The sequence below is a fragment of the Myxine glutinosa genome, chromosome 4, assembly GCF_964187855.1.
Source record: "Myxine glutinosa chromosome 4, kmMyxGlut1.1, whole genome shotgun sequence".
Classification (NCBI taxonomy): domain Eukaryota; kingdom Metazoa; phylum Chordata; class Myxini; order Myxiniformes; family Myxinidae; genus Myxine; species Myxine glutinosa.
In genome coordinates, this window is record NC_136264.1 from 217,678,331 (window position 1) to 217,704,982 (window position 26,652).

The 26,652-nt window shown below is 39.9% G+C and overlaps 1 protein-coding gene across 8 annotated transcripts in view; it reads left to right on the forward strand.

Annotated features, from left to right (window-relative positions):
* The window catches only part of LOC137425717 (amyloid beta precursor protein binding family B member 2), a 156,049-nt gene extending 142,541 nt beyond the window's left edge, over positions 1-13,508 (forward strand). For all 8 annotated transcript variants that reach the window (XM_068114435.2, XM_068114439.2, XM_068114436.2 and 5 more), the window contains 2 exons: positions 2,149-2,328; positions 10,649-13,508. In XM_068114435.2, the coding sequence (XP_067970536.2) occupies positions 2,149-2,328; positions 10,649-10,828 (360 nt within the window). In that variant the 3' untranslated portion in view covers positions 10,829-13,508. The remainder of the gene's footprint in view (positions 1-2,148; positions 2,329-10,648) is intronic.
* The last annotated feature ends 13,144 nt before the right edge of the window (positions 13,509-26,652 follow it).

Below are 26,652 nucleotides of genomic sequence, written 5' to 3' on the forward strand. Positions count from 1 at the left end.
GACCCATATTTGTCTGATGTTCATAGCCCTGTAGAAGGAACCATCAAAAACTGTCTTTCTTTTGTTATTTGTCTCATCAGGCTTCTGCTGTTTATCTGAATGATGATTTGTTGAAAGGGGAACCAAACACTCGGACCACCTCAACGCTAATCTATCCCTTCATACTCTAGAAAATAGATATAATGATTCTTTTTCCAAGTTGCGATTTATAAAATCGGTAATTTGCTATTAAAAGTTGAAATGTTATTATTCTTCATGATTAGTCGTGACATTGCACCAGGAAGTCGACTGCCATTTCCATACTGTATGGATTACATCGCGGTATGATTTAACGCAAACGGCAAACAATTTTCAGTTTTCCACAAATATGCCAAGTGGATGCATCCTCGGTAGTTGTTGTAATATAAACCCAGATGGTTTCATGCTACACCAATGGCCAAAAGACCCTACGTTAGTCAGATATTGGACGAGGTTTGTCCGAAAAAATTAATTGTAGATCGGGCCTTCAAAATGTTCGCCTTTGTGCCCAGAACATTTTAGACAGCACTGTTATGAAACAACAGAGATGGATAGATCTTTGAGATAGGATGCCCCCTCCACGTTTATGCGGAAGAAACAGCCATCGCTCAAAACTGCATGACCATCTCCACCCAGCTATTAGGACATGTACATGGGTTATTTGAGCGGTGAATCAAACACCTGCGTTGGTTGGCCTCACCTTATCACCACCATCCCACACCCTTCCTCTTCCCCCTCTACTGGGGCGAGACATCAACGCAGCTTGGACACAGCACAGACACAGCTCAGACATGGCACGGAAACGACGGTGTGACACGGCCACAGACACAAATGGCATCCCGGAAATGTATGAAACGGGATGATCCTGTAACATACAGCAAACCGGTCAGCCTGTGACGGTGGGACAAAGCATTTGGCGGCGGTGTCCGAGTGTGCCTGGACGGTGTTTTGCTGTGTCTTGTCGCTTTTGGAATGTGTCTAAGTATCGCTTTTGGAATGGTTCTGTTCATTTTTCCCACCCGCCCACAATCCTGGCCTATTTTGGCATCCACATTTACGTTTGAATTATTATAATGAAATGTGAAATGTTTTTATATATTTTTAATTTTTGTGTTGCGTACAATGGGCCAGACACAAAGTAACTTCCTCGCATTAGAATCACCTTAATCGCTCAGCCATTATTGGGTGGGTTGGGCAACAGTTTAACATTGGTTTAAGATGAGAGGAAGAAGAAGAAGTGCAATTTCTCGATTTAGCAATCTACTGACGTAATACTTTAGCCATGTATTCTGGCGTCTTTTTAAGTCTTTGTCGTTCAGAAAATGCTCGAGGATAAAAAGTATGGCTTTTAAAATGCTTCTATCCTCACTCTATATTATCTTCTCAGCATCTCACTTTGTACACATTTGATGCAGCGGCCATTTTTCCCATGATCATTCCTCCATATGGCGTACTACCGTACTCCATGATACAATTATTATTGAGGCTCTCTTAGCAGATGATGGTGCTACCAGAAACTGGCTGATGTTTCCACACCCAAACAACAGTGGGTGATAAATGTGCTATTGGTTTCATTGAGATGTGCAATGTGCATGTAGACTGTTCAATAATGTTACTGGCTGTGCAATAATAAGGGCATAGCCCCGTATTATATGGTCTACCAAAGACTCACAAACACAATGTACCATTGAGTCCAGTTGCATATTTTATGAATGCTCTGTCAGCCAGAAACCCAACCACAGCAGCAACGGTCTATCCATACCAACCCACATTTGCATGGAATCAGACCACAATCCGTTGCACAGTGTCAGAGTGAATCGTGAGGGTATCTGGGCCTGGTATTCTTATGAAAACTCTATTAATGATGCGTTAACTTGCATACCATATACTAAAAGCACGCAATCAATTATAATGCCAACAAAAGCGGCAAAATAATTTGAAAGCAGGGAGCACCGTGATTGGTGAAGACTTGGACCAATCGACGACACGTAACCATCCCCAATGGAACTCAACATGGTGTCACCACGACGCCGCTCTTAACAACTCTGAGTGAGAGAACTAGCTCGTTCTCAAAATGTGAGGCTTTAATAAATTGATTGCATGTGTTACGTGTTTGTGCACTCGTTTTAGGCGGAGCATGAAGTGATCCTGGAATGCCGCATCCGTTACCTATCCTTCATGGGTGTGGGCTATGACGTACACACCTTTGCATTTGTCATGGCCGCTGGGCCTGAACGCTTCGAGTGCCACGTCTTCTGGTGCGACAGCAATGCTGCAGGGCTCTCAGAAGCGGTACAGGCTGCCTGTGTAGTAAGTAATTTTGTACCCTATCAGTATTCCAAATGAAAATTTCAGTCTTGCTAAACTCCTTTTCATGTCACGAACTAGAATTTTCTTTATTTACTTCTTGAACACCTCACCACCCAATCCCGTGCGTCCATGCCATTTTTCTCTTTTGTTTTCTCTGCATTTTCAAGTTATAGGATTAAAGTGTTGTTAGCAGCATCATTTTGCCTTGGCTTTTATAATATGGAAATATGTTTGAGCTCTGCATCGAGGAATTTCCGTTATGGGGTTTTCCCACAAGGACGAGTGGGTTGGTTGAATGAAGGAATTGACTCGGAATCCAAACCCCTTGAATGTGTGTTCTTCCACACTCAGCTCTAAACCAAATATCCTTAGTCTTGAGACTCTTTTTGGTTTTCGATAATAAAACCAAAATTAATATTATTGGGAGGGTGCCCATTATTTTTGAATGGATTTTTTTTTCTTCACTCGTCATTTTGTCACCTTTACACATTAAAAATTATTTTTCTCTGCAACCACTTGAAAGATTGACACAAAACTTTTAACATAGGAGCGCCGACCTATGCCAATCTTTTGTTGTGATAACTATGGCATCATAGGTGATGTGGTGGAGCAGCCATGTTGGAAAAAAAGAAAAACTTTGGACAGCTTTTCAGAAAACCGCTCAACGAAAACAACTGATAGTTGGCACACGTCAGGAACGCACTATAAAAATTAAAAAATAAAAAAACCACCTTTAGAGGCCATTTTTCCCCGCAAAGCGGGGGTTGGCCTTTTTCGGGAACCGTGGTTGTTGTTGGTTTTTTGGTCCCCTTTTTGAAGCAATGTTTTACGGCTGGATGCCCTTCCTGACGCCAACCCTTTTTGCCACCTTTAACGACAAACAGGGAATTACCAGTGAACTGGTACTCAATTTGCCGACCTCGGAAGGATGACAGGCTGAGTCAACCCCCCTGGCGTTAATTCAGCGATCTACTGGGATTCGAACCCAGGATCCTAGGATCCTAAGCCGGCACCCTAGCCGCTAGCCCAACACCAGGAACGCACTATCAGGAACAAAATTTGATAACGATGACTTAATCGATGCCTTCATTATGATGTCATAATTTGATGCGTCAAATGCTTTATCCAATTTGTATGAAAAATTTTGAGGGTGATCTAGCCTTCTCGGGATAAATTGGGCAAGAAAAAAATTGATGACGTCATCGGTCACGTGGTTTAACAGTCGTATTGGATTGACAATGAAAACCTGTAGAAATTCTCTCCAGAATGGCTTACTAGATCGATGCGAAACTTCACACACACGATCTACCAGCGTTGATGAATAAAGTTTGAAAATGTTGATGTTATAGGTCACATAATCTGGCAGCCATATTGTATTTCATGCAAAAACTTTTAAAATATTCTTCTCTGAAAGAGCTAAACTGATCAATGCAAAATGTTAATCATATGTTTGACGACGCATGGGGATACAAGTTTGAAAAAAACAAAACATCATCGGTCACATGGTGTGGCAGCCATATTGGATTGAAGGAACATGTTAAAAAGTTATTGTTCTGAAACTGCTTAAGATATTGATGCTAATTTTTTTACAATTATCATCCAATACCATTGCAGCATATAGTGTGAAAATTATATCATATGTCAAGTAGGCCATGGGGCATAGGGCTAAAATGTGCTCAATTTGACAATTTCGTGCAACAACGCAGGGGATTACTTAAAATTGCTATAGATGGGTTGGGGATGTGCTCCTGAACAAGAAACACCATGTCCCCAGACACCAGGGGTGCTCATTAATTTTTAACGCGCACTTGATGAAAATGCAAGTAAATATATATTCATCAACTATACGTTACTGCATTTTCTTTTATTTCTGGATAGTTTGAGGAGTAAAATGAAAAAAATTGATTGTGATATTGTTTCTAGACCTCCTTTTCACTAAAATACACCAATAAACATGATATTTTTGTATCTAGATAGTCATAGCGATAAGTTGAAAATGAATCCAATCTGAAAATATGGTCCGCCGCAGCTGAAACACATGTTGTGCCGCAAATAAATCATTTTTATTTTACTTTTTTAAAATTAACTTCTCACTTCTACCTTCTATGATCAGTTCATCTTCTTTGATTTGAAGAATGGCAATGAGTGGCAGTTGACGGTGACTCCTTTTACTTTTTAGAAGATTCATTTTCAACTTATTTATTTAAAACAGTACAACATGTATACATTACGCATGTCATGGAAAGTGCTTGCATGATTAACAGTGTTTAAGAGTACTGTTACTTTTGCTTCGTTTCCATGTTCAATACATAATGTATACATGCCAGGATAAGGCAGACAGACATAAATAATTGAGACAATCAAATTTGTTTATGATATCCATTACATTATAATTTACATCATTGTTCAATTTACAGCTTTCAAGTTTGAGAAATTTGTACTATTAACTATATTCACAGGTATAAGGTCGAAATCATGAACACAGGACTTTCATTTAAAAAATGATTGTACTTAAGAATAAATTAATTTTAAACATGTCAACCACACATAGATGACAATCAGTGAAAAAATCACTGATCATCCAGGATTCGAACCTGGGAACCTGCGCTTTACTAGTGCGACGCCCTAACCAACTGAGCTATACGATCAGATGGAGAAGAACGGATGATTTTAAATCAATAGGTCTTCAGTTCTAGTCCCGTTCCTCTAACATCCTCTCATCTGAGAAGCGTATTGATTTAAAATCATCCGTTCTTCTCCATCTGATCGTATATTTCAGTTCAACTTCAACTTCAGGTTAGAGCATCTTACTAGTAAAGCGGAGGTTCCCAGGTTCGATCCTGTATGATCAGTGATTTTTTCACTGATTGTCATTGATGTTGTGTGGTTGACATGTTTAAAATTAATTTATTCTTAATTTATTCTTATGATATTAACCCACACGTTTAAGCTTCGTTTCTATATGATTGTACTTGATATCATCTTTTTGATGCATTTGACATTTCATTATTTACGACTTATCTATGAAATGAAACTTCCATTTGTTTTACTTAGTTCTAACAGTTAAGTTTACATTTCTTTCCCATAACTCTATTTCCAAAGAGTGTCCATGAATGGTTTGTAAAAAGACAAGTCAAATAACAGTATTAACACCCAGATAAGATGTGGTTTATCAGTATTGGGTTGATATGAGCAATGTCATTCAATTAACGAAAAGTACCTTGTAAATTGTAATGTATGAAATAAAACGTACTTTCAGTGAAAATGTTATTGCCGCTAATGCCTACAATAAAATATATTTCAGATAAAATATGATTTCTCATGTAGTATTATTTCAAGTTGACAAAATGTGTTTTAAAGGTAATATATAGTGGCAACTCTTTAACATGAAGTTGTTTGGATCTTATGATTTAGTTCATGTTTAAAGGAATTATCAGGTTATATTATAATGTAGAAAATAAGTTTGGAATGAAAAAAAAAACACTTCCGTGTTATCATGAATTTCGTGTTAACAGAGTTTGTGTTACGGAGTTGCCACTGTATTATACAGTGTTTTATACATATGCTTTATCTATCAAACACAATGGCACATTACATTTTTCTATAGATACATGTACCACAAGAGTCAGTCTGATTGAATGTGAATTGTATGAGAAGAAAATACAACATTTATCTACCAGTGAATTCATTGTTTCAAATTCAGTGAGATAACGAAAAGTGAAGAAATGGAAGTTTTATGATTCTCATGTAATCAGACTGTGCTCATGTAGGCTTTAACAAACGGGACAAATAATTTGAAAGGTGGATGTGATTGGCTGCATTTTTAAAAAGTGCCAAATTAAAGAGCATTTTTCTGTACAAACAAGCAGGCCTAAGAAATACTTAATAAATAATTGTAATTCGTAGTTTCATATAGTTTCATTACACACTGTTATGTAATCGTTGGTTTCTCTATGAAGGGGCAGTGGGAAATTGCAATGATTACGAAACAGTGCATAAGAAACTATTATGAAGCTATGTATTTAAAGTAACAGTAAATCTACATGTACAATATGCTTGGTGGTACCATCTCAAGGTTGGATCTGCACCATACGTCACATTCTGCTCGGAAGTGGTTTATCATAATTACCAAGTTGAAGCCTATGCCAAATTGCAGAGCCAAATTTGAACTGAATTAAATAGAATTTAATTTAATAGCCCAGCTATGCACGGATTAGAGCTGCTTAAGCTGAGCCCTAGGAGGGGCCAGCTTCGCAAATTATGCAGAAGATATTTGTGCACTTGACCTAAAAGACACTTTAAAAATGAAGATTGATAAATTCATATGACCTCAAAAAAAGGAACTTCACCTCAATATTCTTCTTCATCAGAACCAGCTCCTTCCTCTGGCTCAGCAACTGGTTCATCGGATACAATTTCACCATTCTCGCATCCAGTGCATCTACAGAGTTCTGTACATTGCATACCAAGCTCACTGCAGCATGTTACGTCAGCCACTGACTGCACGTCATCTTTGAGTGCACGCTTACATTTTCCCTTCTTGCAGCTACAGTGTACTAGCTCCAGGATGTCATCAGGAGCAGGTGGAAGACTACACCAGTCCACTTCCAGAGAAGGTGTTCCATCAATCTCTTCAACTTTCCATCCTGATTCACTGGGAGCTGGAATTTCTGGCAGCTGTTCTAGGCAACGACGAAATATACCAGCTTGGTAATTAGCACGCATGATGTGTTTGATGAGAGAATCTCTGTTTGGTGGAAGGGATTCTCCAGCATGGACACCAAGTCGAAACTTATCATATCTGGCCTCGTTGACGGTTTCTGCTTTCTCCTGCCCATATACATGGCAAGCAAATCTCTCCAGTCTAGCAATTAGGTCATCTGATGGAGTGAATGACACCCCAAGCTCTTGAAAGGTTTCTTTGTACTTGTCATACTTAATCATTAGCTTGTAAGGTGTGACTTTCCCTTTTCCTCTGAAGGCGCTAACTGAGTCGCAACCAGTAAACGGGTGAAATCCCACAAGCGCAGATGTTACATCAGTTCCCAGCTGGCTCTGTAGAGATGTCATATCAAGAGTTCGTACCTTATCTTTGACACCGGTGTGAAACAGTAGAGGCACAGTAAACTGATGAGCAGCCATGATGGTACTGAAGCTCCCTGGCAACCAAGTCCTCCCCTTCTATTTGATGCAGCATTTGTACATCCTCTTTTGCTTTTGCAGCCTTTAGAAGTTGACCTCCACTGATGAGTTCACATTTTACTAGCCTTACCATTGACCTCTTTCCTGAGATGTGACTGCGCTTGTATTGGTTGCTATGGCAGAAAATGCACTCTTCAGGAAACATATGTCGCCTGCTCCAATCTCTTTGGCTGCTGTTTGCATCTGAGGAACGCAACATTCTCTTTCTGCTGGGCTCTCCACTGCTTTCACTAACTACAACTGGACCATCGTCAAGTTCGTTCATGTCTGTCCCGGCATCTGCATTAAACAGAAGGAAGAAACAAATTTTGAGTGATTAGAATTTAACTTTTTTTCAACAAATATGAAACATGTATTTATTTTCTTCCTACCTACCAACCATTGAATTATTGTCTAAACATAAATATACACAATTGTTTTCATTTTTTTTCTTCCAGTTACTTGTATACCCAATTTTTTCTGACAATATATTTAAAAAAATATATAATACAACAATTATATTTTTGTTTGGCCTTTAGGATATCATGGGATGGAACGTGCAATTTGATGCAACAATAAAAACTTGTGCCATCTCACGTTGGTATTTGCCCCAAATAAAGCCGGCAGCATCATCCATGCATTGACAAAATAGCGGTCACACTCAAAGTAACTGTGCAAGTAAACATTTGCACCTTAAAAGTATACATGCACACTGTGCACAAAAAATTGTCGAGAGCTCCGCCGTCTTCCAGGATTTTTTGAGAAACTGTTTAGAACAAAGTCCACATGTTATTTTTTTAAATTGTCGATAGCTCCGACGTCTTCAAGGATTTCTCGGGAACTGTTAAAAACAAAGTGGGGTTTTTTTTCCGCCACCAAGACGGCAAAGTGTTTTTTCATATCTAATGTATTTCATTGATATTCAGTTGTTGTTTTTCTACTCATATCGGTGAGTAAATTTTCTTTTTTGCCTCAATAGTAGGTGACGTTTTTTTTCTTCAAAAAACTTCCATGTCCCCCCCCCCCCCCCCCCAAGAATCTATTGGTGCATCCCTTGTTATACATTTGTACACGCTTTGCTAGTAAAAATGTAAAAATATTAATGACCATGACCACCGCGCAAAAAAACAACAACAAAACAAAAATACAAAATAAAAATAAACTCAACATGTGTTTATTGTTTATAATTATAGAGTTTAAAATTTTGCAAACATCTGTCTTTTTTAGTAACAAATATCAAATCATGGTTTTTTTAACAACTTCTCCGACAAGGTAAACATACTTTTTATTACCATCATTTACAGGACAGTAAGAAGTACCTACCGTACAATTTAGTAAAAATGTGTAGTCTACATGTACAAAATTATTTCTTAATTCTTTGTGGATCCTAAAAACTGTAATGAGGTGTGACATGAGCCTGATGACATAAACCACAATATCCCCACATATCATGATACTATTACTAAAGTAAAAGAGCATGCTTGCAATAGTACGATTTGTATTATAAATTGTAGTCTTGAAATAGATAAACAAAATCATAAAATGTACATTTCATCATGCATGACTTGCTGAGTCTGCTGTACATTTGTCAATTGAATTTGAAGATACTACTCTTCTAAGGCCAACTCCAAATCTTCCGGAACTTGTTACTAACTTGCTTGAATCAAGCATGATGATTTATTTGATCATGATATATGGCAATGTAATGTGAATTCTATCATCACGATCAGATTCTATCATCATGATCATGTCTATGTTTGCAGAACAATTGAAACTTTTGGCTAAACTTAAAGCTTACTAAAAAAATTACTACATAATCATATTAACTTACCATGAGATGTAGATGTTTCGGTCTTTTTCTCCTTCAGCCTGTTCACTTTACTGATGTCACAAAAGCGACGTGAACAATCATAATGGTAGCCAATGTTGGGATTTTCTGGTTTGGCTTCAATGCAGGATTGTGTATCGGCAAAATCAAGCCCCAGCTTTACCGCACAGTCAGCCAGTAAATCGCGTTCTTTACAGTCATAGAGCAACCATTTACTCGCAAATTCAACAAAGCGGGCCCAGTTTTTATCATTGAATTGAATGAAATTGCTTTTAGTTTTATGGACAACATGCATCACGCAAAATTTGGACGAAAATTGAACAGGTTTTCCTGTCACTGCCGAAGCAATGGGCGTCGCCATCTTGGTTTGTCAGCTACCGAACGGAGCTTAGTATGAGCTGCGTGATTGGCCAATTACGGCACCTGACGTATCTGGAGCGCTCATTCGCTGAATTTATCACGTGAACAACCTTGTCCGCGAATTTTAAACCTGATTTTTTTATCGAAATTCTTTCTTTATTTGTATTTTAATGTGCAGGTATATTTATTGGGGACATTATTATATCGAATGGAACGAATATTTTGCTGATTTTCATGAATAAATCAAGTAATCCCCATTCCTGTTGCACGAAAAAGTGGATTTTAATGGTATGCCCCATGGCCTAAAGTGGTTTGGCAACCATATTGGATCAAAAAGCGAACCTTATCTGATCAATACAAAACTTCACGAACGTGATCCCCTACCCAAGAAAAGGCGAAATGAAAATTGATGATGTCTTCCGTCACATGGTTTGGCAGCCATATTGGATTGATATTAAAAACTTTTTTTAAATCTTCCTCTCCAGAACGGCTTGCTAGATCGATGCAAAACCGTGCAAACATGATCAATGAGTCAGTCTTTGGGAATATAGTTTTTTATAGTTTTTTTTATAGGTCATATGGTCTAGTAGCCATATTTTTAAAATTATTTAGAATCTTGGGTTTTTTGGGGGGTTTTTTATTATCGAAATTTTTAATCCAATTCTGAGTTCGGATTTATAAAGAGGATGTTGTGTATCACGTATGGGATTGTGTCAGAGGGACATCCTGGTACCCGGCCATAACTGCTCGCCGTCATAAAGTGTGCGCCTCTCGTTAAATATATTAAATGTTGAAAAGGCAATGGCAAGCCAATCTGCATGGTCATCGTGCAGGACGCTGCTTTGGCAGTCAGGTGCTGTACCTTTGGAAACACAACTAAGGAACATTTCTGAATTACATTCATGCATTGCATAAAACTCATGTGCTGCTTATCACCACACCTTTCTGCAGTTACGTTATCAAAAGTGCTTGGATGTCAGACCTGCTGGAGCCAAGGCCCGAACCGCACCTCCTCTGCCGGCTGACACGGTGGCTCGCCGAGTGGGTTGCAGTGTGAAACGTGGTGTGCAGTCCATCTTGGTCAGCTTCAAGGCCAATACCTCCCCAACGCAGGCCATGCCAAGTCCTTGACTCTCCTTAAAATTGTTTGGATCAGGCTTTCTCCAACTTTGTTATAAGCCCCAAAGCCTGGTTTCTTCTTTACATCTTAGCAAAAAACATAGCTACCCCATTGATTTATAATGGTGATTATTATTTTTAAATATTATCATTGCTATTTTATTACAGTGATTATTAATTGCCATTTTCACAGATATATAGTTGTACTTATGTGGTGAAGTGACATCTTTTTGCAGAGAGATTTTTACTAAAGATTTCACAGGTGCCCTTTGACCTACAGGTAAAGGCATTTGGTTGGCGCTATGGAGCACTCTTGCAGAATTAATATATTTGTTTCAAATGTTTTCGCCTCAAGAGCCGTTTTCTCTCGTGTGCCCGAGATTCGGTATTGAAACACCGGCCCTCTGGTCTGTTGTTGGTCTTTCCATCCCCGTGAGCATTCGCTTTATTTGTCTGTGCAAATGATTGCTCCCATGCATCTCCTTCCTGCATCTTGGTGATCCTCAACATATATAGTCATGTGCAAGTGTAACACGTGGGTTTAACAGTACTATCAGAGAGCTAACGTAATCTTATTCTGAGCCCTTGGTAACCCAAATCGATACATGGAATAAGTGGTTCATGTAATCAACTTCACAATTGGAGGATAAGCATTTATTTTACAATATTTAAAATAGAGTATGTTGGGAAATTTTATCCTTCAGTAAAATGTTCAATCAAAGACTGGAAATGTTTCTGAATTCGTGCTCGAGCTGCTGCCGAGATAGCTGCTGAATTCTGATATTTCATCAAAATTTCATCGTCTCGAGCAACTCCCTGGCAAACAATTTTGATTGTTATTGCAGTGTATTGATTCATTCTGTATGGGAGAAATTCCCTTATGGAGTTGTGGACGTCATGTGTGAAGATCTATAATTTTTAGCATGGTTGGACCAAAGGTTTTCATTGTAACAGGTGTATTTGACAAAAGCAAGTATTTATGGGACCACAATATATAAACATGAATAAAAGGTGGAATTTTAGTTTGATGATGCATCATGAATACTTGGGCTAAGATGACTGGTTTCTTGATTGTAGTATAATTGATGGACAATATATGCTTTCTTTCTTTCTTTTTTATGCATGCAAGAAAAATGAGATTTAAACATTTTCAAGTTGGTTCCATTCATGTCCCTTGCTTACAATATTATTTTATCGTTGTTATCGTCTCATCCTGCTGTGTTTTTCATGTCCTTCACAATGAGGTATGCACTGTTGTTCTTCGTGCTGTGGCAGTAACATGCAGATGGCATCGGTAATTCACTCCACATCATTTATCCAACATGACATCCGGCTCTACCTGGTGTTGACGCATCGAGGAGACCGACAGGCAATTTTTTAATGTTTTGCATGAAATTTCACGAATATGCATCCCCCCGCATATCACCACATTACCCGGACTTAAATAATATGAAATATATTAACTGGGCTTGGCTGTTAGATGTGTGCGTGTTGTTTTATTGTGCAACTGGAAGGGAGGTGAAGTTGGTCTTCATTTTGTGGAGCTACAGAATCTAAGTTTGCTTATTACCATGTCCTTGGTTTATCAGTAACAAATGCAAATGTGCTTCGTGTGCAAGATGCTTGTTCTGCTTTGTCATTCATTTGTAAACTTGCATCTGTCAAGAAACTCTGTTTTGCACATTGGAACTCAAATTTATAACCCTAACTCCAACTCAGAATGAGATTAATAATGAATTAGTCTTTATGCTGTGATTGCATCTGGCCGATGTTATAATAATAATAATGTCTCCATATCACGTTGTCGTCCATCTATTGCTCACATATGTAACTATTCCCTCAGCAACTGGGAAATTCGGTATTTTTGGAATGATGGAGCAATCTGGTGACCTTAGTTTATTTTTCAAAAATGTAGTCTAGATAAACTGTCATGGCATCGTGAGTATAACTGAAGACTTTTTTTTCATATGAACATTTATATGTCCAAAAATCACCTGCTTATATCTATTACCTGTTCAAAATATGAATTGTAAGTTTTTCTTTTCACTCAATTGTGTAAAATCAATTTGAAGTTTAAATATATCATATGCATAAAGTGGAGTCGAATTGTAACATGGTTTGTTTTTATTTTCCAGTGACTTGTTTAGATCACTTGACCAACATAGACTATCCCATTTATATTTAGGATCGCCTCACATTATTGTGGAGTCGTTCAATTTGGCTCCTGTGTGGTGCAACCTCTTCATTCTATAGCAGGTATCAATCCCTGTATGTTGTTATTCTCACTGCGTAAAATTTGCCACATAACCAGACATCATTGCCTCTTGATCACGATGAATGTGATCTTTTTTTTCCTTTTTGCGTGATTATTTATTATTGTACTATATTTTATTACAGTGATAACGGAAAGAGTATTGGGGTTTCTGGGTGTACTCTTTTGAACGTTTGCTGCCATAAATGCTTGTCTCGTGTTGTAGTTGCGTCTCGGGTTGTTTTGTTCCTGCTGAGCTGTAGGAAGTCCCTCGTGCGCTTCGTGTCGGTCGTGCCAGGCCTCGATTTGTCACTCTGTCTGGACAATACATCTTGTTTATATTGTGCAGAATCTGAGCATGCGGCTCCCATTCACACCATGTACCAATGTTCAACATGTGTAATCTATATTATACCCCATAATAAAAATATTTTAATGGAACTTTTGCATTATTTTCAAAGTTAGTGTTTATAAACATGGCCTGGAAAACCCAGCAATCTTAGTATTGCTTCTAAATCGGAGTGCACAAATTCCATTTTATGCTCTTTATACTCATTTTGATTTGTACCAAAATGTCATAGACCTTTGTGTAATGTATGTACTTGGTCCTTGACTCAAAAAGGAAATGTAGCTAATCAACCATTACATTGATTACAATTTCGAAATAAATCACACTGGACGTTAACTTTGCTGTTACATCGCAAGTTCCACAGTCACACATTTTGCATGTCATGCATGACCCAACACACAAAGTTAATTAGATTTGAATGGAGAGCATGCATCAGATCAAAAAGAGATAAAAACTGGGAAAGTAAAAAAAAAAAACATCCACATATCGACTTATTCATTACATTTTGCTGAATCATGGTCAAAAATTCTTTATATCTAGAATATAAATATTGTAAAAAGTGGTTTTACTTCCGATGGTGTGGCATGATCAAATTAATGCCTGATCGCTGAGAGCTCATTGGAACTGGACCAACACTCTGCCAATCCATCTTGAACATGTACCCTCTGGTCAGTCCAACTCACCTTCAACTATTCCAAACCGAGAGTGTTCATAGAACACCTTACCCTGTGCAGTCTTGGGAAAAAAAAGACATGGGCGGAGTCTGCACGCGGCAAATTTGATTGGTCGAGATGACATAAAATGCCGTAATATTTTGTCCATTTACTGCTAAACGTAAGATTTTTGTCCCCCGTCGCACCGTGGAGCGAAAGGGGGACTATGGTTTTCCCCTCCGTCCGTGTGTGCGTCCGTCCGTCCGTGCGTGCGGACGTGCGTGCGTGCGTAAGCGAAGGACCGAATTCTAATTTGGTGTGTGGGTGCAACAAGGCATATGGAAGAAACCTATTGAAAATTAGGTCGCCACGTCAAAATCCAAGATGGCTGTCACCATATCTAAACCTTGTGAGCGCGATATCTTGAAAAGTAAATGTCTGAACCTTGTCAGCGGAATATCTTGAAAAATAAATGAACTACTAACTTCGAATCCGGTGTGTGGGTGTATTGAGGCAAAAGGAAGAACGCTATTGAAAATTGGGTCACCACGTCAAAATCCAAGATGGCCGCCGCCATGTATGTCTGAACCTTGTGAGCGGAATATCTTGAAAAATAAACGAACTACTAACTTCTAATCTGGTGTGTGGGTGTGTCTCCAACCCACTCGCAAATATTATCGACTCTTCCATGTTTTCTGCGTCTTCCACTTTGTCAACTCACATCACTTCACCGACGGGGGACCGAGGCGTAACGCTTGTTTTAAAATACAAATCTGGCGATTTGCGTTCTCCAGGATTAAGTATCAGAGAGTGCAGTGCGGTACCACTCTCTATGTAGGGATGGTGCTGAAAATGTCTTTCTCACCCACTATGTACAAAACTTTAGTTGGAGTATCTTCTCTAATCAGTCGCTTCGACTACATATGAGGCCTATCTGATCTGTTCAGCTGATTGTCTAGGCAGGGATTACTTTTCAGTACTCCAGATCATGCCAAAGAAAAAACCCAGATCGATCAAAACCGACAAATCTTGTCGTTCATCATCCTATCTACAGACTTGGCATTTAACATGGAATATATTTTTTTTCTTGACTTGGGTTTACTTTCTTAACTCAGTATATCAATCTGGTGAGTTTCTTTTACACTTTAGTGATTTATTTGTTAAAAGAACCATGTCACTGATTGTCTGTCGCAGCAAGAAGTCAACAACAGGATTATATCACAGGTGGCGTGGCAAAATGTACGGACAGGTGCATTTGAGGATTGGCTTCACAGTCGGGTATACAAGGGTTGTTGCATTCTGTATTAGTGGAAAACAACTGCTGCACGTCTCCAAAGGTTATTGCCGCTTCCTCTGGAGATGGTCCGTCAACTCGACAATGCTGTTTGTCATGGAGTGGTGGCTTTACGAAATTACAGCATGAAACAGCATGCTATTGCTCGGCAGTATGGCATCACTCAAGGTCAGGTGTCAAAGATCCTGAAACGAAATGCTCAGAGGGGTGTCCCTACTCCAATACCGAGGCCAGGACGTCCCCGCAGAACCACAAGGAGGGATGATCGCCAGCTGCACCTGTTAGTCCGCAATGGCCGTACCAAGTCAGCTAATCGGCTTGGGGCTGAGTGGCAGCAACTGGCAAATGTGCCTGTATCCAGAAGGCTATTCAACCAACGACTGGTTCAAGCAGGCTATCGTGCCAGGCGTCCCCTGAGAAAGCCACGCCTGACCAGACAACACCGCCAGCGCCGATTGCAGTGGGCCAGAGAGCACCGTCAATGGCAGCCAGGACACTGGAATCACGTGATCTTCAGTGACGAGTCTAGATTTCTGGTCTATCGTCAAGATGGCCGCGTCCGAGTGCGCAGACAAGTGCATGAAGCCTACAACAAAGATTGTATAGTGCCAAGAGTCCAAGCTGGAGGTGGTGGGGTGACCGTTTGGGCTGCTTTTCATGCAGGGGGCAAAACTGACCTGGTTGTTCTGAATGGAAACCTGAACCAGTTCAAGTACAGGGCCATTCTGGAAGAAACATTGCTTCCTTTTGCTCGTGCAGCCTTTCGAGGAAACTTAGTCTTCCAAGATGACAATGCATGGCCTCATCGTGCTCGCATGATCCAACACTTTCTTGCTGACCGTGGTGTAGAGCATATGGAGTGGCCTGCCATGTCCCCGGATATGATTCCGATAGAGAACTTGTGGGCAGAATTAACGCGTCAAATCGACCACTTGGACCAGCAGCCGACCTCTGTGCGTGAATTGCAGCAGGCTATTGTCACTGCATGGCAAGCGATTCCTGTCCAAACCTTGGCAAATCTCGTGAACAGCATGCCTCGACGTGTACGTGCTCTCCTGAATGCTCGTGGGGGTTACACGAAGTACTGAACTGGAATTTTACTGTCTGTAATCCCAGTCGTAATTTAACTTTTGTTTTTGTTAAAAAAAAAATTGGCTAATGTGCAAAATAAAGAGATACTTCTGGAAAACGTACAGAAGTTTAACACAGTACTGTCCGTGAATTGAGTTCGATATCAGTTTACATCACTTTCAAGGATCAATTTATTTGTTTCGAAATGTCAAATGTGGTTTTTTCTTTCTTTTAAAGGTCACATTAACAAAATCTAGAATAATTTCAATATAATTCCAATGAACTTTTGGTTCCAAGTCATCTTGAAAAGTAAGTTCACCCCCAGAAAAAAAATATTCCATATTAAATGCCAAGTCTGTATATATAATGGAGCGAGTGTTTGTGATTATGTATGTATGTCCGCTCTTCATCCATTGGTTGGACAGCTAACCTGAAATACTTGACTTAAAGTACCCTGAGGACTCAAAAGACTCTAAGGACTCAAACGACCCCATACTGATGGCGTGTGGTGTGGCCGTGGATATTGTTAGCTAGGGTGACGGTTGATGGGGGGGGACAGGGGGGGGGGAATGTTCGTGAGGGGATGGTGGAGGGGGTGGGGTTGAGGTGGTCGTGGGTGTTGTTAACTAGGGTGACAGTTGACGGAAAATTGTGGGAGGGATGGTAGAGTAGGGGAGGGGTGTGGGTGGTTGTGGGTATTGTTACCTCGGTTTACAGTGAATGCGGGGGTTGGGGGGTATGAGGGGGATTGGGGGCGGAGTGTGGGGTGATCGTGGTTATTGTTAGCTCGGGTGACAGTTCATGGATTGTGGGACGATGGTGTAGGGTAATTTTGGGTATTGTTAGCTAGGGTAATGGTTGATGGGGGATTGTCAGGGGATGGTGTGGGTATTGTTAGCTGGGGTGACAGTTGATGGATTGTGGGACGATGGTGTAGGGTGATCTTGGGTATTGTTAGCTAGGGTAACCGTTGATGGGGTATTGTCGGGGGATGGTGTAGGGTGATCATGTGGGTATTGTTAGCTCGGGTTACAGTTGATGGATTGTGGGACGATGGTGCAGGGTGATCTTGGGTATTGTTAGCTAGGGTAACGGTTGATGGGGGATTGTCGCGGAATGGTGAAGGGTGATCATGTGGGTATTGTTAGCTAGGATAACGGTTTATGGGGGATTGTCAGGGGATGGTGTAGGGTGATCTTGTGGGTATTGCTAGCTTGGGTAATGGTTGATGGGGTATTGTGGGGGGATGGTGTAGGGTGATCGTGGGTATTGTTAGCTCGGGTAACAGTTGATGGGGGATTATGGGGGTATGGTGTGGGGTGATTGTGTGGGTATTGTTAGCTAGGGTAACGGTTGATGGGGGATTGTAGGGGAATGGTGTGGGGTGATCGTGTGGGTATTGTTTGCTAGGGTGACGGTTGATGGGGGATTGTGGGGGGATGGTGTAGGGTGATAGTGGGTATTATTAGCAAGGGAAAAGGTTGATGGGGGATTGTCGGGGGATGGTGTAGGGTGATGGTGTAGGGTGATCGTGTGGGTATTGTTAGCTAGGGTGACGGTTGATGGAGGATTGTCGGGGTATGGTGTAGGGTGATCGTGTGGGTTTTATTAGCTAGGGTGACCGTTGATGGGGGTGGGGGAGGAAGGGGGTTGGGGTGGTCGTGGGCATTGTTAGCTCGGACTTTTGAGCTTTTCAGATGCGTAGGGGCAAGGTGGCAGTGATGTTTGCCAGCACATCCAGCAAGGTGAGATCGGTCGTGGCAGACCAACACAGGTGTTCAATTCATCACTCAAATCACCCATGTCCAATGGGTGATTTGAGTGATGAATGGGGTTTGCGGGTGACTTCTGATTCCTCAGGGAGATGGATGCCCCTGCCTTGCATAATCCCAGGTCACCTGTGGGCAAGGTGTAGTACCTGTCAGACCCCCTCACCAGAGATGTTGTTTAAAAAAGATATTTTTTACTTTACTTTTGTTATGTTTATATTTTTGAAAATATCAAGATGTTTTGTGACCCTCGGTTTGCTTCAACCTTAGTACAGTGCAGGTCTGCAGGAGTACATTGTGTACAAGATGAATAAGAACCTGTTTATTCTGATCAAATTTGTACATCCATTTCCTTCTGAAACCCTGATGTCCGCTCCTTCAATCCGCGTACATATGTTGGAGTACAATAACAAGCGTCCAAAACAATGTGCAAGGGGAGTTTGATGGCTTTCTCACGAGCAAGTGAAACGGTTTGTTGTGCGATCAACATGGTGCACTGACTCAGCACTCGTCCACAGTCACTTGATCCTTGTCTTCGTCTCTCCCACCCGTAATGCCCTTTGTCCTCCTTCAATGTGCCCTACCCCCAGTGGACAGGGAGCCTCGTGAATGAAAAGCTCCGTGTTTTGTACTTCATGGATGGAAAAGGGCGCAAAGGGTGATGGGGATGGGGGTATTGCGAGGGGACAATGAGTTGTGAACCAAGTGGATTTGTTTTCAATTCGTGCTGATACAGATCATTGCGGTCATCCTCCTTGTGTCAGGCTTGATGAAACAAATGGGGTAGTGCCCTGGTCACACCATGACTCTCATGCCTGTTAAATCTCGTGACAAAATGTCTCGTTCACACTTTACCTCAGCGAACTCTGTACTGTACATTGCTGAATCAAAATGTCTCTTTCACACTTTACCTCAGCTAACTCTCTGTACTGTACATTGCTGAATCAAAATGTCTCTTTCACACTTTACCTCAGCTAACTCTCTGTACTGTATATTGCTGAATCAAAATGTCTCTCACACTTTACCTCAGCGATCTCTTTGTACTGTACATTGCTGAATCAAAATGTCTCTTTCACACTTTACCTCAGCTAACTCTCTGTACTGTACATTGCTGAATCAAAATGTCTCTCACACTTTACCTCAGCGATCTCTTTGTACTGTACATTGCTGAATCAAAATGTCTCTTTCACACTTTACCTCGGCGAACTCTCTGTACTGTACATTGCTGAATCAAAATGTCTCTTTCACACTTTACCTCAGCGAACTCTCTGTACTGTACATTGCTGAATCAAAATGTCTCGTTCACACTTTACCTCAGCTAACTCTTTGTACTGTACATTGCTGAATCAAAATGTCTCTTTCACACTTTACCTCAGCGAACTCTCTGTGCTGTGCATTGCTGAATCAAAATGTCTCTTTCACACTTTACCTCAGCGAACTCTCTGTACTGTACATTGCTGAATCAAAATGTCTCTTTCACACTTTACCTCAGCGAACTCTCTGTACTGTACATTGCTGAATCAAAATGTCTCTCACACTTTACCTCAGCGAACTCTCTGTACTGTACATTGCTGAATCAAAATGTCTCTTTCACACTTTACCTCAGCGAACTCTTTGTACTGTAGGCCGAAATTGCTGAATCAAAATGTCTCTTTCATACTTTACCTCGGCAAACTCTTTGTACTGTACATTGCTGAATCAAAATGTCTCTTTCACACGTTACTTCAGCGAACTCTCTGTACTGTACATTGCTGAATCAAAATGTCTCTTTCACACTTTACCTCAGCAAACTCTCTGTACTGTACATTGCTGTAATCAAAATGTCTCTTTCACACTTTACCTCAGCAAACTCTCTGTACTGTACATTGCTGAATCAAAATGTCTCGTTCACACTTTACCTCAGCTAACTATGTACTGTACATTGCTGAATCAAAATGTCTCTTTCACACTTTACCTCAGCGAACTCTCTGTGCTGTGCATTGCTGAATCAAAATGTCTCTTTCACACTTTACCTCAGCTCACTCTTTGTACTGTACATTGCTGAATCAAAATGTCTCTTTCACACTTTACCTCAGCGAACTTTCTGTACTGTACATTGCTGTAATCAAAATGTCTCTTTCACACTTTACCTCAGCGAACTCTTTGTACTGTACATTGCTGAATCAAAATGTCTCTTTCACACTTTACCTCAGCGAACTCTCTGTACTGTACATTGCTGAATCAAAATGTCTCTCACACTTTACCTCAGCGAACTCTCTGTACTGTACATTGCTGAATCAAAATGTCTCTTTCACACTTTACCTCAGCGAACTCTCTGTACTGTACATTGCTAAATCAAAATGTCTCTCACACTTTACCTCAGCGAACTCTCTGTACTGTACATTGCTGAATCAAAATGTCTCTTTCACACTTTACCTCAGCGAACTCTTTGTACTGTACATTGCTGAATCAAAATGTCTCTTTCACACTTTACCTCAGCAAACTCTCTGTACTGTACATTGCTGAATCAAAATGTCTCTTTCACACTTTACTTCAGCGAACTCTCTGTACTGTACATTGCTGAATCAAAATGTCTCTTTCACACTTTACCTCAGCAAACTCTCTGTACTGTACATTGCTGTAATCAAAATGTCTCTTTCACACTTTACCTCAGCAAACTCTCTGTACTGTACATTGCTGTAATCAAAATGTCTCTTTCACACTTTACCTCAGCGAACTCTCTGTACTGTACATTGCTGAATCAAAATGTCTCTTTCACACTTTACCTCAGCAAACTCTCTGTACTGTACATTGCTGTAATCAAAATGTCTCTTTCACACTTTACCTCAGCAAACTCTCTGTACTGTACATTGCTGTAATCAAAATGTCTCTTTCACACTTTACCTCAGCAAACTCTCTGTACTGTAGGCCGACATTGCTGAATCAAATGTCTCTTTCACGCTTTACCTCAGCAAACTCTTTGTACTGAACATTGCTGAATCAAAATGTCTCTTTCACACTTTACCTCAGCGAACTCTCTGTACTGTACATTGCTGAATCAAAATGTCTCTTTCATACTTTACCTCAGCGAACTCTTTGTACTGAACATTGCTGAATCAAAATGTCTCTTTCACACTTTACCTCAGCGAACTCTCTGTACTGTACATTGCTGAATCAAAATGTCTCTTTCACACTTTACCTCAGCGAACTCTTTGTACTGTACATTTCTGAATCAAAATGTCTCTTTCACACTTTACCTCAGCGAACTCTTTGTACTGTAGGCCGAAATTGCTGAATCAAAATGTCTCTTTCACACTTTACCTCAGCGAACTCTTTGTACTGCACATTGCTGAATCAAAATGTCACTTTCACACTTTACCTCAGCGAACTCTCTGTACTGTACATTGCTGAATCAAAATGTCTCTTTCACACTTTACCTCAGCTCACTCTTTGTACTGTACATTTCTGAATCAAAATGTCTTTCACACTTTAACTCAGCGAACTCTCTGTACTGTACATTGCTGAATCAAAATGTCTCTTTCACACTTTACCTCAGCAAACTCTCTGTACTGTACATTGCTGAATCAAAATGTCTCTTTCACACTTTACCTCAGCGAACTCTCTGTACTGTACATTGCTGAATCAAAATGTCTCTTTCACACTTTACCTCAGCGAACTCTCTGTACTGTAAGCTGAAATTGCTGAATCAAAATGTCTCTTTCACACTTTACCTCAGCGAACTCTTTGTACTGTACATTGCTGAATCAAAATGTCTCTTTCACACTTTACCTCAGCAAACTCTCTGTACTGTACATTGCTGAATCAAAATGTCTCTTTCACACTTTACTTCAGCGAACTCTCTGTACTGTACATTGCTGAATCAAAATGTCTCTTTCACACTTTACCTCAGCAAACTCTCTGTACTGTACATTGCTGTAATCAAAATGTCTCTTTCACACTTTACCTCAGCAAACTCTCTGTACTGTACATTGCTGAATCAAAATGTCTCTTTCACACTTTACCTCAGCGAACTCTCTGTACTGTAAGCTGAAATTGCTGAATCAAAATGTCTCTTTCACACTTTACCTCAGCGAACTCTCTGTACTGTACATTGCTGAATCAAAATGTCTCTTTCACACATAACCTCAGCGAACTCTCTGTACTGTACATTGCTGAATCAAAATGTCTCTTTCATACTTTACCTCAGCGAACTCTAGAGCTGTGCTGTACATTCCTGAATCAAAATGTCTCTTTCACACTTTACCTCAGCGAACTCTGTACTGTACATTGCTGAATCAAAATGTCTCTTTCACACTTTACCTCAGCGAACTCTCTGTACTGTACATTGCTGAATCAAAATGTGTCTTTCACACTCTACCTCAGCGAACTCTCTGTACTGTACATTGCTGAATCAAAATGTCTCTTTCACACTTTACCTCAGCGAACTCTCTGTACTGTACATTGCTGAATCAAAATGTCTCTTTCATACTTTACCTCAGCGAACTCTCTGTACTCTACATTGCTGAATCAAAATGTCTCTTTCACACTTTACCTCGGCGAACTCTCTGTGCTCTACATTGCTGAATCAAAATGTCTCTTTCACACTTTACCTCAGCAAACTCTCTGTACTGTACATTGCTGAATCAAAATCTCTCTTTCACACTTTACCTCAGCAAACTCTCTGTACTGTAGGCCAACATTGCTGAATCAAAATGTCTCTTTCACACTTTACCTCAGCGAACTCTCTGTACTGTACATTGCTGAATCAAAATGTCTGTTTCACACTTTACCTCAGCGAACTCTCTGTACTGTACATTGCTGAATCAAAATGTCTCTTTCACACTTTACTTCAGCGAACTCTCTGTACTGTACATTGCTGAATCAAAATGTCTCTTTCACACTTTACCTCAGCAAACTCTCTGTACTGTACATTGCTGTAATCAAAATGTCTCTTTCACACTTTACCTCAGCAAACTCTCTGTACTGTACATTGCTGTAATCAAAATGTCTCTTTCACACTTTACCTCAGCTCACTCTTTGTACTGTACATTTCTGAATCAAAATGTCTTTCACACTTTAACTCAGCGAACTCTCTGTACTGTACATTGCTGAATCAAAATGTCTCTTTCACACTTTACCTCAGCGAACTCTCTGTACTGTAAGCTGAAATTGCTGAATCAAAATGTCTCTTTCACACTTTACCTCAGCGAACTCTTTGTACTGTACATTGCTGAATCAAAATGTCTCTTTCACACTTTACCTCAGCAAACTCTCTGTACTGTACATTGCTGAATCAAAATGTCTCTTTCACACTTTACTTCAGCGAACTCTCTGTACTGTACATTGCTGAATCAAAATGTCTCTTTCACACTTTACCTCAGCAAACTCTCTGTACTGTACATTGCTGAATCAAAATGTCTCTTTCACACTTTACCTCAGCGAACTCTCTGTACTGTAAGCTGAAATTGCTGAATCAAAATGTCTCTTTCACACTTTACCTCAGCGAACTCTCTGTACTGTACATTGCTGAATCAAAATGTCTCTTTCACACATAACCTCAGCGAACTCTCTGTACTGTACATTGCTGAATCAAAATGTCTCTTTCATACTTTACCTCAGCGAACTCTAGAGCTGTGCTGTACATTCCTGAATCAAAATGTCTCTTTCACACTTTACTTCAGCGAACTCTGTACTGTACATTGCTGAATCAAAATGTCTCTTTCACACTTTACCTCAGCGAACACTCTGTACTGTACATTGCTGAATCAAAATGTGTCTTTCACACTCTACCTCAGCGAACTCTCTGTACTGTACATTGCTGAATCAAAATGTCTCTTTCACACTTTACCTCAGCGAACTCTCTGTACTGTACATTGCTGAATCAAAATGTCTCTTTCATACTTTACCTCAGCGAACTCTCTGTACTCTACATTGCTGAATCAAAATGTCTCTTTCACACTTTACCTCGGCGAACTCTCTGTGCTCTACATTGCTGAATCAAAATGTCTCTTTCACACTTTACCTCAGCAAACTCTCTGTACTGTACATTGCTGAATCAAAATCTCTCTTTCACACTTTACCTCAGCAAACTCTCTGTACTGTAGGCCAACATTGCTGAATCAAAATGTCTCTTTCACACTTTACCTCAGCGAACTCTCTGTACTGTACATTGCTGAATCAAAATGTCTGTTTCACACTTTACCTCAGCGAACTCTCTGTACTGTACATTGCTGAATCAAAATGTCTCTTTCACACTTTACCTCAGCGAACTCTCTGTACTGTACATTGCTGAATCAAAATGTCTCTTTCACACTTTACCTCAGTGAACTCTGTGTACTGGATGCCGAAATTGCTGAATCAAAATGTCTCTTTCACACTTTACCTCAGCGAACTCTCTGTACTGTACATTGCTGAATCAAAATGTCTCTTTCACACTTTAACTCAGCGAACTCTCTGTACTGAACATTGCTGAATCAAAATGTCTCTTTCACACTTTACCTCAGCTCACTCTTTGTACTGAACATTGCTGAATCAAAATGTCTCTTTCATACTTTACCTCAGCTACTTTTGCTGTACTTTTGTACATACAATGTACAAACATTTTGTACTGAACATTGCTGAATCAAAATGTCTCTTTCACACTTTACCTCAGCGAACTCTCTGTACTGTACATTGCTGAATCAAAATGTCTTTTTCACACTTTACCTCAGCTCACTCTTTGTACTGAACATTGCTGAATCAAAATGTCTCTTTCACACTTTACCTCAGCGAACTCTTTGTACTGAACATTGCTGAATCAAAATGTCTCTTTCACACTTTACCTCAGCGAACTCTCTGTACTGTACATTGCTGAATCAAAATGTCTTTTTCACACTTTACCTCAGCTCACTCTTTGTACTGTACATTGCTGAATCAAAATGTCTCTTTCACACTTTACCTCAGCGAACTCTCTGTACTGTACATTGCTGAATCAAAATGTCTTTTTCACACTTTACCTCAGCTCACTCTTTGTACTGAACATTGCTGAATCAAAATGTCTCTTTCACACTTTACCTCAGTGAACTCTGTGTACTGGATGCCGAAATTGCTGAATCAAAATGTCTCTTTCACACTTTACCTCAGCGAACTCTCTGTACTGTACATTGCTGAATCAAAATGTCTCTTTCACACTTTAACTCAGCGAACTCTCTGTACTGAACATTGCTGAATCAAAATGTCTCTTTCATACTTTACCTCAGCGAACTCTTTGTACTGAACATTGCTGAATCAAAATGTCTCTTTCACACTTTACCTCAGCTCACTCTTTGTACTGAACATTGCTGAATCAAAATGTCTCTTTCATACTTTACCTCAGCTACTTTTGCTGTACTTTTGTACATACAATGTACAAACATTTTGTACTGAACATTGCTGAATCAAAATGTCTCTTTCACACTTTACCTCAGCGAACTCTCTGTACTGTACATTGCTGAATCAAAATGTCTTTTTCACACTTTACCTCAGCTCACTCTTTGTACTGAACATTGCTGAATCAAAATGTCTCTTTCACACTTTACCTCAGCGAACTCTTTGTACTGAACATTGCTGAATCAAAATGTCTCTTTCACACTTTACCTCAGTGAACTCTGTGTACTGGATGCCGAAATTGCTGAATCAAAATGTCTCTTTCACACTTTACCTCAGCGAACTCTCTGTACTGTACATTGCTGAATCAAAATGTCTCTTTCACACTTTAACTCAGCGAACTCTCTGTACTGAACATTGCTGAATCAAAATGTCTCTTTCATACTTTACCTCAGCGAACTCTTTGTACTGAACATTGCTGAATCAAAATGTCTCTTTCACACTTTACCTCAGCTCACTCTTTGTACTGAACATTGCTGAATCAAAATGTCTCTTTCATACTTTACCTCAGCTACTTTTGCTGTACTTTTGTACATACAATGTACAAACATTTTGTACTGAACATTGCTGAATCAAAATGTCTCTTTCACACTTTACCTCAGCGAACTCTCTGTACTGTACATTGCTGAATCAAAATGTCTTTTTCACACTTTACCTCAGCTCACTCTTTGTACTGAACATTGCTGAATCAAAATGTCTCTTTCATACTTTACCTCAGCGAACTCTTTGTACTGAACATTGCTGAATCAAAATGTCTCTTTCACACTTTACCTCAGCGAACTCCCTGTACTATAGGCTGATATTGCTGAATCAAAATGTCTCTTTCATACTTTACCTCAGCGAACTCTTTGTACTGTACATTGCTGAATCAAAATGTCTCTTTCACACTTTACCTCAGCGAACTCTTTGTACTGTACATTGCTGAATCAAAATGTCTCTTTCACACTTTACCTCAGCGAACTCTTTGTACTGTAGGCCGAAATTGCTGAATCAAAATGTCTCTTTCATACTTTACCTCAGCGAACTCTCTGTACTGTACATTGCTGAATCAAAATGTCTCTTTCAC